General features: G+C 38.3%; 1 protein-coding gene across 13 annotated transcripts in view; it reads left to right on the forward strand.

The window, feature by feature from the left end:
* The window catches only part of PTPRD (protein tyrosine phosphatase receptor type D), a 428,379-nt gene that overhangs the window by 255,962 nt on the left and 152,871 nt on the right, over positions 1-19,546 (forward strand). For all 13 annotated transcript variants that reach the window (XM_043891355.1, XM_043891351.1, XM_043891349.1 and 10 more), the window contains 2 exons: positions 168-427; positions 14,740-14,830. In XM_043891355.1, the coding sequence (XP_043747290.1) occupies positions 168-427; positions 14,740-14,830 (351 nt within the window). The remainder of the gene's footprint in view (positions 1-167; positions 428-14,739; positions 14,831-19,546) is intronic.

A 19,546-nucleotide genomic window follows, 5' to 3' on the forward strand; every position in this document is an offset into this window, starting at 1 on the left:
GAAAATCAATGCCACCTCTAGAATTTTGGGAGCACTTATAGGCTTATGAAATGCCCCGAATTAGAAATGACCCATATGTATTTTCTGTAAGCAGGTACACATTACTTTAGAAAATATTCCTTACCTAACCGATAACCAAATCTTTCTGATTGGTTGTCTCTTTCTAGATTCTTTATGATGATGGGAAAATGGTAGAAGAAGTGGATGGCCGAGCTACCCAGAAGTTAATTGTCAACCTGAAGCCTGAGAAGTCATACTCATTTGTGCTGACAAATCGTGGCAACAGTGCTGGGGGGCTGCAGCATAGGGTAACTGCTAAGACTGCACCCGATGTTCTCCGTACCAAGCCTGCCTTCATTGGGAAGACCAACTTGGATGGCATGATTACCGTGCAACTGCCCGAAGTACCTGCAAATGAGAACATAAAGTAAGTTGACTAAAGGTTAGGGCTGAACCATAGAAATGCCTGTAAGCAAGAAAAAAAAGGTTAAATCTTAGTATTATGTGGTTATAAAAGAATGTGTAGGATATATTGCTGTATATAGAATGAAAGAGGCTTTCACATAGGCTCACAGTTTTGTTATTCATGTTCTGTTGCATTTTCTAGAGTTCATTTTGACACAGATTCTCATTAGTGTTGCATTAATGAAAGTGTTTTATGAAGTGGAAATTAAATCCAGTCAGTTAAGTAGTTTGTTGGTTTTATATAGCTAGTTGATGGTAGCCAGTAGAAGAAAATGTGTTTTCACCAAAGTGTATTAAGTATGAGTGTTGTGGTAAACCCTGGAAAACAAAAGAGGATACAGAGAAACAGAAAGATGTAATGCATGCTAGTGATAGAGTCTGGGTCAAGAAAGTTTCTGAATTTAATCTTAATGGACAAATAAGAGGTGTACAAAAAGTCAGAGGGTGGAAATTGTACACAGAGGCTCATGAGTGCAGGAAGCAAGCGATTCTGTAAGCAGGAGCTGAGAGAGCCAGGGCAAGAGGGGTGAGAGAGGTCGGTGTGCAAGAGCCAAGTCATGCTCAGAAGTGGGGACGGTATCCTCTAGACCAGAGGTCCCCAGTCTCCAGAATCTAAGGCTTGATGAAATGAGATGGAGCTGATATAATAATAATAGAAATGAAGTACACAATACATGTAATGTGCTTGAATCATCCTGAAAGTATCCCCCAACCCCTGGTTCATGGAAAAAGTGTCTTCCATAAAACCATTCTCTGGTGCCAAGAAGGTTAGAGACTACTGCTGTAGACAGTGAAAATCCATTAAAGGATTTTATACAGCAGAGTGACAGTAGATCGTCTGTGTATAATAAAACCCAAGTTTCCTTTATTACCATTTTAGGAAATATTTATTGTGTGTCTGCTGCATGTTAGAAACTATGCTCCCAGCTTGGGATAAGACTAAACCCTTTGTCATTTCTTCTATTCCACATGATCAAGTTTGGATGGAACTTGCTGTGAAAGGTTTGAAGGTCAAGCAGAGGCATTTATACATAGTTTATGGATGGTTGGAGCCTTTATATTTAGTAGCAATCTGGTGACATAATTTAGGACGGTTCTTAGGGAAGGTGGCTCCTGAAGGCATGTCAGAGGATTGGACACCACAGAGAAAAGTTCTGGGCAGTCACTGTGCAGTTATTTGCTATTGTTGCTGCTGTTTGGTCGCTAAGTCATGTCCGAGTCTTTGTGACTCTGTGGACGGCCGTGCACCAGGCTTCCCTGTCCTTCACCATCTCTCAGAGCTTGCTCAGACTCATGTCCATTGGGTCAGTGATGCCATCTAACCATCTCATCAAGTGCCGCCCCCTCTGTCGTGCAGTTAGTTAATTCTAGACAAATAAGATTCTGAAATGAGATGGTGATGCTAGAAAGGGGATGTAGAGGCAGACAGAGGGAGTAGGAAATGCCAAAGGTCTTCATGGAGCAATCAAGGGAGGGGAAAATGTCATAGATGGCTCCGAGGTTTGAGCTTGGATAATGAAATAAATGGTGCTGCCATTCATCCTGAAGGATGAGAGATCAGGAGAAAATTAATGAGTTTAAGTCTGTGGACATTTGACATGAGGTAAAAGTGAAGTCAGGCTCCATTTTGATCAGTCTCCATTTTGTCCATTAATTCTTTTTCTGTCATTCATAAAAATAGAAACAAGAACGGACTATTAGTGTGATTTTTATTCCGGCAAAATTTCATATGAAAATGAGATTATTTATGTGTTTAAGTAGTCTGTGAATATTACTTGATCTCTTACCCTAGTGACAGACAGACCACGTTGCACTGATTCAGTGGAGAGGATGCTTTCTCGTGGCTCTTACACAGGGCAGTTAATTGGGGCATTTGGACAAGTAGACAGTCGAGTGGAGTGGAGCCCTATGATACCAAAAATTAGATGAGGGAGGCCACGGGAGGAGCTCCCAAACCCAGCTTAGTAGTTCAGGGAAGAAGTCCCAAAGAAAGCAACATCTAAGCTGAGGCTTAAAAAATGACAAGAAGGTGGTCTGGGAGGTTAGAGCGGGGAAGACACTGTTTCAAGCAGAGGATAGTACATGTAATATTTCACAAACAACAGGAAGACTAGCACTTGTTACATATCCGCATCCTACCCAGCCATGAGACTTTTCAGCTGACATCCAACAAACATTATTCTAGACATACCGTATTGCCAGCACTAGGTCTGAGAGTAGGAAGATGATAGAGATAAAACCCTAACCTTATAGTGGGAGAACAGATACAGGGAATAGATGATTAGAATATAGTGGAGCAATACTGCCAGGTACTGTGGAAACAGGAATACAGAATTCTAGCCCAACATGGATGTCAAGAGAGAGATCCAGAAGGAGCTGATATCTAATGAGTCTTGAACAATGAGAAAGATTTAGAGAAGGTAAAATAGTTGCAAACAATGAAAGAACTATAAGCAATGGGCTATAAATTCAATCTATTAAAAATATGTACTGTTCATGGGAAATAGATGGGGAAACAGTGGAAATAGTGGCTGACTTTATTTTTGGGGGCTCCAAAATCACTGCAGATGGTCATTGCAGCCATGAAATTAAAAGATGCTTACTCCTTGGAAGGAAAGTTATGACCAATGTAGATAGCATATTAAAAAGCTGAGACATTACTTTGCCAACAGAGGGTCATCTAGTCAAGGCTCTGGTTTTTCCAGTGGTCATGTATGGATGTGAGATTTGGACAGTGAAGAAAGCTGAGTGCCGAAGAATTAATGCTTTTGAACTGTGGTGTTGGAGAAGACGCTTGAGAGTCCCTTGGACTGCAAGGAGATCCAACCAGTCCATCCTAAAGGAGATCAGTCCTGGGTGTTCATTGGAAGGACTGATGCTGAAGCTGAAACTCCAATACTTTGGCTACCTCATGGGAAGAGTTGACTCATTGGAAAAGACCCTGATGCTGGGAGGGATTCGGGGCAGGAAGAGAAGGGGACGACAGAGGATGAGATGGCTGGATGGCATCACCAACTTGATGGACAGGGTTTGGGTAGACTCTGGGAGTTGGTGATGGACAGGGAGGCCTGGCGTGCTGCGATTCATGGGGTCACAAAGAGTCGGACACGACTGAGAGACTGAACTGAACTGAACTGATTCAGGGTAAAAATAGTATCATATAATGTATGGTTTTGACTATTAAATACCTAATTTTTCTTTATATATTTAAAAAAACTCAATGCCTATTTGCCAGATTAACTTGGTAGTATGTCTTAGACATCACTGGAATGACATTTTAGTCCATGGTAACAGATTTCTCTTTCATTTTCCAATTTCTGAGTAAATTTATACTACAAAATAGAGTTTCTCTCTTAGTATTTTTCTTTAGATAGTTCAATTTTTCTTTTTGTTTTATTTATGTACTTACTCTTTGTAACAGTTGAAATGGGACTCAGGAAAAGGGATTAAAACCTTTGATAACAAAAATGAGAGACTCTTACAAATCAGAAAAAGAAAGCAGATCATTATGGAAAAAAAAATATGCTCTAGAAATTCCCATAAATATATTCTAAACACTGGGAAAAAAACAAGAGGAAAAGAGAAAACTGAGGAAACGTGTAAGAACCATGGGAAATGGAAAGCAAATATGTTAGCAAAAAACTTTAGATAATTCCTATTCCTTATATTTCCTAAAGGAGCAATGGCATAAAGTTACCCATCCAGTCCTCAGGTTGGTTCATGTGGCATCATCAGATATGACAAAAAGCTGTGTGCCAGGCTGCGCCACTTGCAGTCATTGGTAAATTCAGAAATTAGAATGGAGGTTTCTGTTAAATATTATACAGGAAAAATGAGGGAGGAGAACAGAATTGACTCCAGAGCCCTGGAGCAGGTTGCTAATTTGGATTTATGTAAAAGCTAACTACAAAAATGAGTCCAATTTGTTTTTCTATCAAAATACAATTTCGATTATTGAAAGGCTGTTTTGTTTTATCAACAGAAACTGTGCTTTCCTTATTTCTGGCCAAGAAAACTGAGAGATCTTAATCCCCAGACCCGAACTCCTCACCATCTAAACATAAATCTGTCTCTTGTGAACATAATGCAAGTAGAGCTCCGTGCTTCTGGGATTTCACACTTGGTTTTTTGTGTGGAGAAGCTGGGCACTCCTTTAGGGAAAGGCCAGATTTCTTGTGGAACAGCCATGGGGGTACTGCAGGTTCTAGTATTAGGAATTTTGTGGGACTTCAGCCTTCTACTTGAATACACTAAGGGGACAGAATGCTGGTCAGAAACTTGAGCAATGCCACCATCCTACAGTAGCAAGTTGTAGTAACAAAGGGGACCTCTGTGACTGTATGGAGCAGGACTTTACTCTGGTTGGTTAAAAAGAAAGAAAGAAAGAAAAAGCACCACACAGATTGTACTCAGAGAAAAAGCTGCCAGAAGGTACTCAATGTAAATTAACTCCATAGCAACAATTTCATGTTTATGACAAATAAAAATGAAGAATAAGAGCATTTTATAAAATTTCAAATTTCTTTGATCTTACTGATTTGGCTTTCAGATTGTCTTTCTTTTCAAAAATAAAAAGTAGACATTCTTAGAAGCAAAATCGATTCATGACACATGGCACCACTAGTAGCAGCTCAGTGTTTTAATTTACAAGCTATTTAGTATTTAATTGATTAATCATATTTTTGTTATTGACATGCTAAAGGCTTAAATAGTATAGCACTTTACAGTTTACTGAACGTATTACATCATTCAACTTAAGTTTCCCACCTATGAGGTAGGTGTTCTCCCCTTTTACAGGTGAGTAAGGTGAGGCTCAGAGACACTAAGTGGCCCAGGCAAGATCAGAGTTGCTACTGCTAATAGTTAATAAGGACAGAGAATGTCTTCGGTATTCTTCAAAGGACACTGCATACAGTGACTGCTATAATCTTCACACCAAGGGCCCTCTTCATTTTATAGCTGAGGAAGCTATAAGGTAGTATACTATTGAGCTGGCTAAGAAGTTTTTAGGCTTTTCTGTAAGCTCTTCCAGAAAAACTCAAACAAATTTTTTAGCCAACCCAATGATTTGCCCTGGCAACACAATAGCAGAGAGGAAAGATTTGAGCCTAGGCAATCTGGCTCCAGAGTCTACATGTTGAACCATAACTGTGCCTCTGTGACCATAAAATGTATGGACCAAGACAGGACATTTTTTCCTAGGACCATCATAAACATGTAAGAACTCCATGACAATTAAGCATCAATAGTATGGCCCCAGACACATCTCAGAATCAAGACGGATCAGTTACATGCTCGGCCACAGATTTTAGAAGAATATGTTAAATGTGGAACACTAAAATTGGTAGGTTATCATGCGAATTTAGAGGAGAGATAAAGAAGCTACCCACAGGTCAGTACTATCATCTGCCATTTTATAATTGAGGAAAATGGAACCTAAGGTAATTAATAACTTGTCTGACAACACATAGCTTAAAAGATTAGAGACCTTAATTTAAACACAGAAACTGGAAAGATCATTCAGACAGCTTTGTTTTTTTGTAGTTAATTAATTTGAGTTAAACAATATATATATACCCAAATGACCATAGCAAATATATATATATATATATATATATATATAAATCAAAAAATTCTGCAAGGCATGACATTCATCATTAAACTCTGATACAAATTTTGACCTCCCAGTTAAATGAGTTCGAGAATGCTAATATGGACTGTTAATACAAAAAGCTTTCCTCAATTTGAAGTGGGACTTCCACAAAGACCAGAGCTCACCTTCCCATATAATTATATGGAGCTGGGCCCCTTGATGATAACATATTAAATAAAATTAGTAAAACTTTACTTAGTATAATTAAAATTCTGAAGGTTAGATTTAACTTACCTAATTAAATCTAATATACTGGGAAAACGCAGCTTGCTTTATAAGTAGTCCAGGGCTTTCTCAGATATATTGATTCTCAAGTTATTTATTTTTCTATTTGCTTAATAGTTAAGGTCTATATTGGAAAGAGTATTTGAAGGCTAAACTCCAAGCTTGAGTTAGACAGGCGAAGTGTTTTCATTATTTTTTTTTCATTTATTTTTATTAATTGGAGGCTAATTACTTTACAGTATTGTAGTGGTTTTTGTCATACATTGACATGAATCAGCCATGGATTTACACGTATTCCCCATCCCGATCCCCCCTCCCACCTCCCTCTCCATCCCATCCCTCTGGGTCTTCCCAGTGCACCAGCCCTGAGCACTTGTCTCATGCATCTAACCTGTGCTGGTGATCTGTTTCACCCTAGGTAATATTCATGTTTTGATACTGTTCTCTTGAAACATCCCCCCCTCGCCTTCTCCCACAGAGTCCAAAAGTCTGTTCTGTACATCTGTGTCTCTTTTTCTGTTTTGCATATAGGGGTATCATTACCATGTTTCTAAATTCCATATATATGTGTTAGTATACTGTATTGGTCTTTATCTTTCTGGCTTACTTCACTCTGTATGATGGGCTCCAGTTTCATACATCTCATTAGAACTGATTCAAATGAATTCTTTTTAATGGCTGAGTAATATTCCATGGTGTATATGTACCATAGCTTCCTTATCCATTCGTCTGCTGATGGGCATCTAGGTTGCTTCCATGTCCTGGCTATTATAAACAGTGCTGCAATGAACATTGGGGTGCACGTGTCTCTTTCAGATCTGGTTTCCTCAGTGTGTATGCCCAGGAGTGGGATTGCTGGGTCATATGGCAGTTCTAATTCCAGTTTTTTAAGGAATCTCCACACTGTTCTCCATAGAGGCTGTACTAGTTTGCATTCCCACCAAACAGTGTAAGAGGGTTCCCTTTTCTCCACACCCTCTCCAGCATTTATTGCTTGTAGACTTTTGGATAGCAGCCATCCTGACTGGCGTGTAATGGTACCTCATTGTGGTTTTGATTTGCATTTCTCTGATAATGAGTGATGTTGAGCATCTTTTCATGTGTTTGTTAGCCATCTGTATGTCTTCTTTGGAGAAATGTCTGTTTAGTTCTTTAGCCCATTTTTTGATTGGGTCATTTATTTTTCTGGAATTGAGCTTCAGGAGTTGCTTGTATATTTTTGAGATTAATCTTTTGTCTGTTTCTTCATTTGCTATTATTTTCTCCCAATCTGAGGGCTGTCTTTTTACCTTGCTTATAGTTTCCTTTGTTGTGCAAAAGCTTTTAAGTTTCATTAGGTCCCATTTATTTATTTTTGCTTTTATTTCCAATATTCTGGGAGGTGAGTCATAGAGGATCCTGCTGTGATTTATGTCGGAGAGTGTTTTGCCTATGTTCTCCTCTAGGAGTTTTATAGTTTCTGGTCTTACATTTAGATCTTTAATCCATTTTAAGTGTTTTCATTATTGTTGATGTGTTAGTGACTCAATTGTGTCTGACTCTGCGACCGAATGGACTGTAGCCCACCAGTCTCCTCTGTCCATGGAATTCTCCAGGCAAGAGTACTGGAGTAGGTTGCCATTTCCTTCTCCAATATAAAGCTGATCTATGTCCAAAAGCAATTTTTTTTTAAATTTAGAGCAGATTCTTTGAGTTCATATGATTTGGTTGTTACAAACTTGTAGGGACATATTAGTTCCTCATTTTACTCTTCCTATCAGTTATCTTACTTTCCTTAATATCCTGTGAGATTATAAGTAGGGTCATAACTTTGCTGAATCAAAAAGAACTTTTGCAGTAAGGAGTTATGTATTTTACAGATTCTGTTCATGTATGTTGTTGCTAGTTTGGAGAAAGAAGCAGCTTGAAGAGGTTTCAAGTTGGAAAATTCTAGTGCAAGAGAAGAGTTCTAAAATGTTTTTGACTGCCCTGATCTAGGAGAGGCATAAATCCCCAAGAATTACCTGCTTCACCCACTTCTACTTTTCATTGAAGAATTCAGTGATAAAATGGATGGCAAAAAGGAAACATATGTATATCTGTTTTAGGAATGCATTTTGAAAAATGCAAATATGTCTTAAACATAGAAGAAAATTATCAACAAAAAAATGGTCCCTTAAAGACCATATAGTTGGGATCATTGATCTAATCAGAGGTCAGGAAAGGTTTCAATCTGGCAGTAACAAATGAGTTGCTATTTGAGAAAAGAGAAGAGTTAACTTGGAATTTGTTGGGAGTGACAGAAGGTTCTAGGCAGACGGTACAGAATGATAAAAGATGGAATGGACCAAAGTAAATTCAAGAAACATAAAAGTCCAGTAGGGTATAGCTCACAGGACAGAGAGAGATAAATTCCAGGATCCATTGAAAAGGTCTTTAAAATGGAAATGTTACAGTTAATTTTCTATTATAAAATGAAAATTTCAGAGATTGGACTAAAGGAGGTTAAACTCAATGGAGAGAGAGATTTAGGAGTAATCCAAGCATGAGACAGAGGAATAAAGCTGAAGCAGTGGGGGTAGTGAGGAGGAGAAGTGAATGGACTATAGATAGATGGGAAGTAGTAGGGTTTGGTGTAACTTGGGTGTGAGAGAGGGTGAGAGTTAACACGGATTGTCAGTGACAACACCTAGGTTTACAGTATGCACTAAAATGGATCATGGTGCCATATTGAAAGAGGATTTATTTTAGAGCCATATTTTTTGTTGTTTTATTTTAACCACAGTAAATTTGAGGTACTTTTGTGACATAGAAATGGAAATATAAACTTGGAATGGGAGACACTTGTGGAGTTCAGAGGAGCAGTCTTGGCTGAAGATATGAATCTGTAAATCATCTGCATTGAGGGGATAACTGATTCCCTGAACCGGAATGAGATCACATGGCAAGAAATGAGGAAGGAAAGAGAAATCCATGGCCAGATCCTTGAGGAACTCCACCCTTATTGAAAAGCTGGGTAGCAGATAATAAATCCTGCTAAAGACATAAGGTTAACATGGTGAGAGATCTTAGTAGAAAACTAGGAGAGTTGGATACAGAGGAAGAACAGAAAATGTTTCCTGTAGGGTCTTATGAATACTCGGATCAAGTAAGAGAGTCCGGAACTCTCCTTTTGATGCCAGCTCGAGGACCCTGGTGAAGGTGGTGAGGGGGCAGATGTGGCAGAAGCTAGTGCACAGTTGACTGGGGAGTGGGTGGAAGGTCAAGTCCTGGAGAACAGCAAGGACACACAGCCCTTCTCAGTCCTGGGGCAGCAAGAGGTAGGAGAGACTGATGACTGGAGCAGGATGTGGTTTGTCTGGTCTTTCCAGTGGTTGAAAGCTAATGGATAGAATCCAGTGAGGATGGAGATATTCAGATATATGGGAAACTAGAACCAGCCCATCCTAAAGGAAATCAACCCTGAGTATCACTGGAAGGACTGATGCTGAAGCTGAAGCTGCAATACTTTGACCACCTAATGTGAAGAGCCGACTCACTGGAAAAGACCCCGATCCTGGGAAAGATTGAAGGAAGGAGCAGAAGGGAGCAACAGAGGAGGAGATAGCTGGATGGCATTCACTGACTCAATGGACATAAGTTTGAGCAAACTCCAGGAGACAGTGAAGGACAGGGATGCCTGGCATGCTGCAGTCCATGGGGTTGCAAAGAATCAGGCACAACTTAGCGACTAATCGACAATAGCAAGGAGTATGGTGTATGGTCAGCATCCTAAGAGTGATATGTGGGACCCAATTCAAGAAAAAGTAACTGACCTTGAAAAGTGAAGCCAGCCCTTCTAACTGTACCAAGGAGAAAGACTACAGTTTGCATCTAGATATAGGTGGGCTTGTAGGAGACAGAGGGGGAGGGAATTCTTGTCTAAATTTTTTTTTTATTTTCTCTGTATATAAGACATAAAGCCATCTTGTAGCAGAGAGGCATGAGCATCTAGGATTTGAGGCCAGGAAAGAAAGTTTGAAAAACTTTCTGTGAATATTGAAACTGGGTAAGTGGTGGTCTTATTGACAGGCAGCATTGAACTTCTATTTGAGTTTGCTGAATATGAACTTGCAGCATCATTCTACCCTGTTCATTATTTTTCAAACAGTATTCCGCTCCTTGTGTTCAGGTACAGAGAAAGGCAATGATAGATTTCAGCCAAGGTGGAGTGGAGGATGTGGGTTTTGGAACAAAAAAGTTCAGGGAATTTTGAATCTTGGGTGGTTCATGGGCCAGCCCTCTGAAGGATTAAATCACCCAAAATGATGGCAGAGTTTGGGAAGGAAAAAAAAAAAAGACCATCAACCCAGGGTGGGTAGGTGGAGAAACTTCCACATAAGGAAGATTCTGAAGAAGTTGATAGATGGCAAAGATCTGTAAGAGAAGACCACAACACAGCTGAATTATATAATCTTCCAAGAGAAGGGGCTATGTTTTATGGGGGTGTGGGGGAGGGGTGGCTTCCTAGGTGGTGCAGAGGTAAAGAATCCACCTGCCGATGCAGGAGATGTAAGAGATACAGGTTCAGTCCCTGGGTCAGGAAGATCCCCTGGAGTAGGAAATGGCAACCCACTCCAGTATTTCTGCCTGGAAAATCCCATGGACAGAGGAGCCTGGCGGGCTACTACAGTCCGTGTTGTTTCAAAAAGTCAGACAAGACTGAGCATGCACACACACATGCATGCACATTGTATTTTTTAGCAAAAGGGTGGAGGGAAAGAAACCCCAAGCCCTAAACGTGAGGGTCACGGCCGAGAGGGCGGGGTAAATTGACCTGCCGCTGCTGGAGAAGTCTGCAATGGAAGCAGTATCCTGAGGGGACAGTTAAGCTTCAGGAAAGGCAAATGGGTGGTGGTTTACGAAATTGTAATTGCTGAGAATACAGTTGAAGTGCATAGACTTAGACCCAGGAGTTCCAAATTCCCACCTCCCCATTTCTTCAGGAGGTGAGAGCTACTTTGAAGCAGGTTCCACTTTGCCTGCCCTAGTTGAATGCTTTAGAGATCTTGGAGAGAAAAGGTTATGGATATCTGGCCACACTGTTAATTAATTGTTATGGGGGAGGCTGTTCAATTCTTATCTGAGCCACAAATGACATGGGTAGTCGAGGAGTGCAGCAGAAGAAAGAATGAATTCTTTTTTCATGTACAAGAATGGCAACTCAGAGTATGAAAGCAGAAGCAAAATTAATAGAATTCATCAGCTTAACCTGGATTTAGAAGATTCTGAAGGAAAACAATGGGAACTCCCTGATCACATGCAGTATCATCGCTTTAGGCAAAGAGGATCTGTTCTGACTTTGTGCAATTGGTAGTGAAAAGCAAGAGTTTCCCTGACAAGTGTGTTTATCAGGTCCACCTGCAGTGTCCTTTTGTACGCTAGGTTGCAGCCCCTGTCATTCTCTCCATGCTGATTTAACATGATGGACTTGTTTGGCAAATCCTTCAGGTGGTGGGAGGACAGGAAGAGGAGGAAGCTTACTCTGGATCATAAAATAAAAGATTGGCCTTGCTCATATACTCTGCTCTTCCTTCTCCTTACCCTCCTTGATCATCAAGATTGTTTGTAGGAAAGATAATGGATGGCTAAGTGATGTGATTCCATGAGCCTGCTGATGAGTTGTTCAGAGCACTGTGGAGAGAATGCAGCTAGTGCTGTCTGGTTTGACTTGAATTTCTAGGTCAGGGAGAAAAAAAAAAAGTTTGATAAGTCCTTTAATCTGCATCTCAGGGAATTTCACTGTGTCCTCCTGTGTCTGCGTTCTCATCCATCTCTCCCACCATGATGGTCAGTAGCAGCTGGCTTCTGTTAAGTGCTATATGATACACACTGTTCTGAGCACTTTGTGTTCATTTATTTTCCCTCAATAAGTCTGATATTATTTACTCACATTTTCAGAATGTGCAGCTGAGATTCAGGGATGTTAGATGATCAGCCCAGGATCACACGGCCCATTAGTGGCAGAACCTACATTCTGGGCAAGATGTGTCTCTAGATGCCATATTCTTTACTAAAGACACTCTAGATCTGCACAGCCCAGCAAATGTAATGAGAGCCACATGTGAAATATTACACTTTCTAGCAGGTATGGTGAAAAGTACAAAGAAACAGATGTAACTAATTTTAATTACATATTTTATGAAGCCCAATATATCCAGAATATTATCATTTAACATGTGACCATCATTAAAGAAATATTGCTATGATATTTTACATTTATTTTTCATACTGTTTTTGAAATCTGTTGTCTTTCATAGAGCACCTGTCAGTTCAGACTAGCCACATTTCAAGTGCTTGATAGCCACTGGAGGCTAGTGGCTACCATACTGGACAGAGTTGGTCTAGACTCTGTTTATGGAAATGGAGTTCTTAATCACACAGGATTTGCTGAGGTTATTACAGATTTTGCTTTAAGAACAATGAAGGCTCCTGTGTGTGTGATTAATCTCTGTAATAGAATGTGACACAAGCTTGATGGAGCCCATCCTTCTCTCATGCCTTTCCTGAGTGCCAGCCTTCTTTTCTAATGGTGTGTGTTCATTTCCACAATAAGTTTCCACAAAATTTATAGAGTCTAAGAAGTGCTTTATGACACAAAGTAAATGAAACAAAAGCAGACTCTTGCCATAGTTTATACACACACACACATACACACACACACATACATACATACACATATACACATGCATACATACATACACATACATGCACACATACACGCACACACACACATACATACTTACATGTGGACTTCCCCAGTGGCTTAGTGGTAAAGAGTCCGCCTAAAACGCAGCAGATGCGGGTTCAGTCCTTGGGTTGAGAAGATCCCCTGGAGAAGGAAATAACAACCCACTACAGCATTCTTGCCTGGGAAATCACATAGACAGAGGAGCCTGACAGGCTACAGCCCATGGGGTTGGAAAGAGTCAGACACGAGTGACTAATCATAGCGCGTGTGTGTGCGCGCGCGCACAGACACACACACACACACACACACTTTATTTCCCCGTGGGCTTCCCTTGTGGCTCAGCTGGTAGAGAATCTGCCTGCAGTGTGGGAGACTGGGTTCGATCCCTGGGTTGGGACAATCCCATGGAGGAGGGAATGGCTACCCACTCCAGTATTCTGGCCTGGAGAATTCCATGGACTATACAGTCCATGGAGTTGCAGAGTCAGACATGACTGAGTGACTTTCACTTTCACTTGTATCTCCTTACTGTTTTATCTTGAGCAATTATTCAATCTCCGTGGATTTTATTTATTTGGTCTGTTACCTGTTCTTAAAGTTTTTGTTTTTTTTTTTTAAACAAGGCAAAGTGAAATTATGCATTTCCTATAATACATGAACAATAGGAAGTGATTAATGTGCTGTTATTATACATCTATGTTCAAAGTCTTTGTATAGTAACTACCAAAAATCAGTATGAACAGAGTCCCTGTGAATACAAGAGCAGGGTATATACTATATAGAAGTTACAAAATAATTTTACAAATAACCTGTATCTGATTGAGGACAGGTACTGTTATACATAAAGTGAAGTTGACCATTCTCAATGTGAGACTTGCTTATTAATCTTTTTGTCTCTTCCTATAAGTGTATTATATTGAAATCTATTTTGAAAGCCTCAGATAGTGACTATCTCAAAATTTCTGCAGTTCTACCTTAAGATGTGCAATTTGATGGGTAGAAAGTGAATAGAAACTTTATGCCTTTATATATTTAATAATTGTGAGGTGACAAGAAATTTTTATGCTTTTATTTTTTCCAAATAAAAAGTACTTATATGGTGTATAGACAAAATCATCATCATTGTACAGGCATTTGAATGATCCTAGAGTAATTTTTGAGGAAGGCGTGGCAGCCCACTCCAGTATTCTTGCCAGGAGAATCTCCATGGACAGAGGAGCCTGGCAGACTACAGTCCATGGGATCGCAGAGTCGGACATGACTGAGCGACTAAGCATAGCACAGAGTAATTTTTATTACACATCTTCTTTTTAAAAAACCCTCTTATAAATTAATGTCATAGAAAATTCTTGGCTCAGCAGCCTGTGGTGGTAGATTTCAATATACCTGCCTTGCATGCGTCCAGCAACAGGGTGCTAACAAACTATTTCTATTCTGTTTATGATACCTAATAAAGGGCAGTCAACCATGGTAATACTACCTACAAGATCATTGAAGTTACACATAAATGTCTACCCTGTTGTTTTTAAAATTGAACAAACAGGTGGTTATTTGTCATTGATGGACAAGTCGCTCCATATTCATAATTTGCTTTCAGGCTCAATCATTGGTCTGTGGAAGATTTAAGGATATATCCGTCTTCTCTTCCCTCTGAACTAACCTTATTTTTATCTGTGTTCTTGTGCAGAGGTTACTACATAATAATTGTGCCTTTGAAGAAATCTCGTGGGAAATTTATCAAGCCATGGGAGAGTCCAGATGAAATGGAATTAGATGAGGTAACTGTGTTTTGGGTGGTATCTTTCATTAGTTACTTAATTTTTAAAATAAATCTCTCCTCTCTATGGAGACCTTTCAGCATCTGATCTGGGTGGATCAGCTCCTACATGGCTGGCTGGTCGACTGCCTACTTGAATGGTTCAGTGCTATGGGCGTGTTAACCTCTTGGGATCCCAGCAAAGAGCTTTTTCTTTAATTAAAAGACATTAAGCTGCTATCTAATCTTTGTTGGCTTTAATATTTTGCCCCTTGCTCCTTGTAAAACGTAATGCAGAAGTGTGGAAGGAGAAGTGAATTGTCAGCAAAGACTTAATCACCACCGTTAGGAATTCCAAGGTCCACTTCATTAGTGCAGTAGTAGTTGAGGTTGTTAAAAATGCTAAGTTACAGTTTGCACCAGAGTTCAACACTTGACCTACTATGTATTTTTGACCAATTACTGACAGAATTGTGCTGATTAGCACATTTTAACTTCCTTCTATATTTTATAGGATTTCAGAATCAAAAATGCATATAACTTTAGGAACAAACAAAACAAATCACAGAATTTTGAGCTGAGCAAGAAATATGGTACAAAAGACAAAGGAAACATAAAGTAGTATGATTTTAATTTCTAAAATCATAATAATAACAGTAAGTACATTGGTATTGTTTTTGCAAAAAGAACTTGTTTTTGAAAGTTAATACATACAGCATAGAACAAGAGTTAATTTTTCATACTTCCATTTAGATGAGAAAAGTGTGATTGGAAGGGTTAAGCCAGACCCTCAGAGGGCCACACAAATTAATGGCGGGGGTTCACATTTTGAAATACCATATAGGAGAGACCTTATGATTTTAATATGATTCTAGTCTGAATCAGTTCAGAAGTCAAATAAAAAGTCAAAAGCCCCTATTTGGGGAAATATGATATTTTAATGTACTGAATTTATTTACAGCATGTTGTACATCTTACAACTCAACCTGTTTTCTTAGATATTTTCTCTCCATCAAATTAGTTCATACAAAGCAAAGAAAAGCAGAAATTCCCTAACTGCATTACAGGGAGATGATGTTTATTTTGTTCATGTCTGCACTAAGGAGACTATGATCTTGAGAGATAAGGACTGTTAACTTCTTTTGGCAAACATATGTCATCCCTAGAAGTGTGGTTCATCATCACCCATTTCATTTATCTGACTTCAGGTTGATCAAGTTTGGAATAGGAGATGAGTTCAAGGTTAGGACTGTGTTTTGTGTCAATGTGTAGTGATTAGATAAGCATTGAAGGAGTGTAAAATGAGGCACATTTCTATAATGTTGTCAAGTAATTTAGGCTTTATATTTTACTTTTTTTTCCTGCTAATATTAAAGGAACTAAATCCTTTTTATGCTGTCAGAGGAGTCTATCTGAAAATGCCAGTTGATGAGCTGTTCTGTAAACAGTTTGAAACAAGTCATGGTTTATTTGCAACTGATCAGTTAATCCTAACATATTCTTTATTATTTTAATCAGTTCTCAGCTGAAATACAGAATTCAGATGGAATTGGATTTAAAATGGAAAGGCAACTTATAAAATCTGACTCTTTCTATCTATTGAAAAAAAGTTTCCAAGGAGTTAAGCTCCAAGCCAAAAATGACATAAAATACTTAAAAAAAAAAAGCTTTCCTTAGAAGTAGAGCCATTTGATAGTAAGTAATAACAGGCTGATTCTCTTTTATAGCCAGGTTTTAACCTCCGAAATGTACAGCAATTCTAATGGATTAAAGTATAGAGCTATATGACATTGAACTTTCTTGCAATTAAATTCTGTGGGTCTCTGCTGCTCATTCCCATAACAAAGGGTCATTTTAATCATCCCACAAGTTGTGGTGCATTAATCTGTATAATAGTTTGATAAAGAACATTTATTAATTCAAAATTTTGGGGTCAGGATGGGTTCTTTCCCACTTTTGTTACTGATATAATTGAGACCACATTGTAGAATTAATGGTGGAAGAAATAAGATATGCATTGACTGGAAAATGAAAATTATTTCTGATACAATACTAAAGCCCTTGATATATCTTCTGGAATTACCTCCAATACATCTTGTAACCATTGTGGAGGGGAACAAATGAAAGGAGGCTACGGCCTCACTTTGTGCTTACTCATCCAGTTTCTGATTCCTACGGACAGGTTTTTTTTTTTTTTTCCTACCATGGATAATAAAAGCATTGTAGTAATTTTATCTATAGCTTGATACTGCCAAGTTTGACAAAGCAGTGTTCCTCTCTTAAATGTATTTGACCAAGTGATTTTTCAGAAAGGCCTATAATTCAAATCATTGAAACCCTATCATCGAATAGAATGGTGGCCTGAGGGGATTTCCACATGTGTGCTTCACATCGAGGCCCATAAAAAATAGAAAGAGGCTTTCTAAACAGAGTCACTCTCAGTATTGTCTTCTGAGCTCATTTATCCTTTGTCTGGGGATAATCTTCACATAATAAATTCATAGACTAGAACTCTTAGTTGTCAAGGTCAGACTGGGCAGAGCAGACCTTGATAGTCAAAATGAATTTTGGACAGAATGACTCCTAAAAATGTTAGTTATATTTAATTCAGGGCAAGTCTTGTAATATATCATAAGCTTTTCATCGCATTGTACTTCAAAGGCTTGCTATAAAATAATGTGGTCATTTGTGGTTGTAACTTGAACATATTGGCTCACTTCATGTCATCTGAGCACACTTGACCCATATAAAGTATCACACAAGAAGCATCCCACAGACATTAGGGCAGCCTAAGGTTCCAGGTTTGACCTTAGGGAATGGCAGCATTGGGTCTAAGGGGGACCGAAACGCTAAAATATTTTAAGGTACTTCCTCTAAGTCTTCTAAAGAAACCCCAGCAAAAGGTACTCACTCATGACAGTGATATGGATGAATTATGACAGTTGCCTACATCTGAAGTATGAATAAAATCAAGGTAGGGTTTGATCAGTGGAGTAGAAGAGGGGACACAGTTGCATAAACAACTGATGGTAAATGTTTCTGATTAACCAACTTCAAAAAGCTTTTCAGCTCATCTGTACTTCATTTGTCCTTCTCAAAGTAATGGCCCATCATCTCCTACATATCAACAAGAACCTATGTAGTGACTTTTCAAGTATATGTTAAACATTTACATCAGAATTTTTAAAAATATTTAAAGAATCCAGAAAAAAAAGCATGCATTTTTCTGTGTTAATGAAAGCAGATACACAAAAATTATATATTTAAGTACAGACTCAGTTAAAACAATTAAGAGTATTAATTTAGCCTAATGTTGCATTTGTATTTCTTTAATATTGTGCAGCCTCCACGTAAACAAAAATATGGTTGGAAAAAATGTCTTACAAGTAATTTCATTTTACCAATTGAATCCAATATTATTACTTTCTATTGTGCCTCAGTTTCCTCATTTATATAGAGGTAAAAATAATCTATTTTATAGAGTTTTTATGAGTAAATAAAATAAGCTATGTTTAGTCTCTTGAGAATGGTGCCTGGCACCTAGTAAGTGCTTAACAAATACAATTATTATTGCCATTATCATCATTATTATAAGAAAACCTAAATTTGACAACAGGATCAAAAGATAGTGCTATGTTTCTGGACTAGCTTTATTATACGCCAGCTGGTCCATAATTGATCAGTCTATCTGAATTTATCATGAGATGGTCCAATTGTGCTAAAGAAGCCTACTGTGGTTTTCATAAAAGAGCTTACATGTTAAATAATCTTAATTGTATCAATAAACTCAAATTTAACAGAAAATTTGAAAACATTATAAATTAAATTCAATAACATGGGCACAAATTATATATGTATAACCAAAAGAGTGATTTTTACATTTTTAGGTTATAATTTTGACCAGGTTAGCACATTTACAACTTTGTGTTAGAGACAAGTTAACCATCAAGTTCCTAACAGAAGGTCTTGGTTTTTGCCGTATATATAGTCTGCAGCTGTTATTATTAGAGAAGCTTGGCCTTCATTGTGTAGGGTCTCAGATACACAGTCTTCTCTATAGAGGTAGTAAAATAAATCAGCATTCTTTCAAAAAAACAATTACGGTGCCTCTTATATTCAAAGGCAACTCAGACTGCTATAAACTTACCCTAAGCCCTATAAAATATCAATATTTAATGGGAGCAGAGAGAACTTGGTCATCATTTTGAAATTGTCATATCATTAACATGATTTTCTCCAAATAGTAACTACAAAAACAATAGAGTATCAAACCATAATTTGTAGTTTTTTTTTTCCAGTTAAAAATACATGAAGGATTTGTGTGTATGCATGTTTATGTTTGTTTCATTCTGGGTAATATAATTATTTTTTCTCTAGCCTGCCTTTTTATCACCTAGCTAGATAATTTAACATCTCCAGAGAGCTGTGAGTTCTGAAAAAACTTGCTGTCATGATAAATGCAAGGAATTGTACCCTAAATGGTTAAATCAAGGAGACAAGTCAAGCCAAAAGTTGTTAAATAAGTGACAATGTCTATTTAAAATGTTAATTAAAAATTGGTCATCAGAGTCTATTTTATGTTTATTTGAGGGACTATACGTCATACAAATTATGTCATTACTAACTCTTCAAAATGTTGGTCTTTGACTTTTTCTGAGGTTAGTACTTGTTTAATAAATCACAGTGATAAAGCCTGCATGACAGGCTTTTGTGAATCAAACTGACTTTTTTTCCATAG

Source organism: Cervus elaphus, chromosome 29 (assembly GCF_910594005.1).
Source record: "Cervus elaphus chromosome 29, mCerEla1.1, whole genome shotgun sequence".
Classification (NCBI taxonomy): Eukaryota; Metazoa; Chordata; class Mammalia; order Artiodactyla; family Cervidae; genus Cervus; species Cervus elaphus.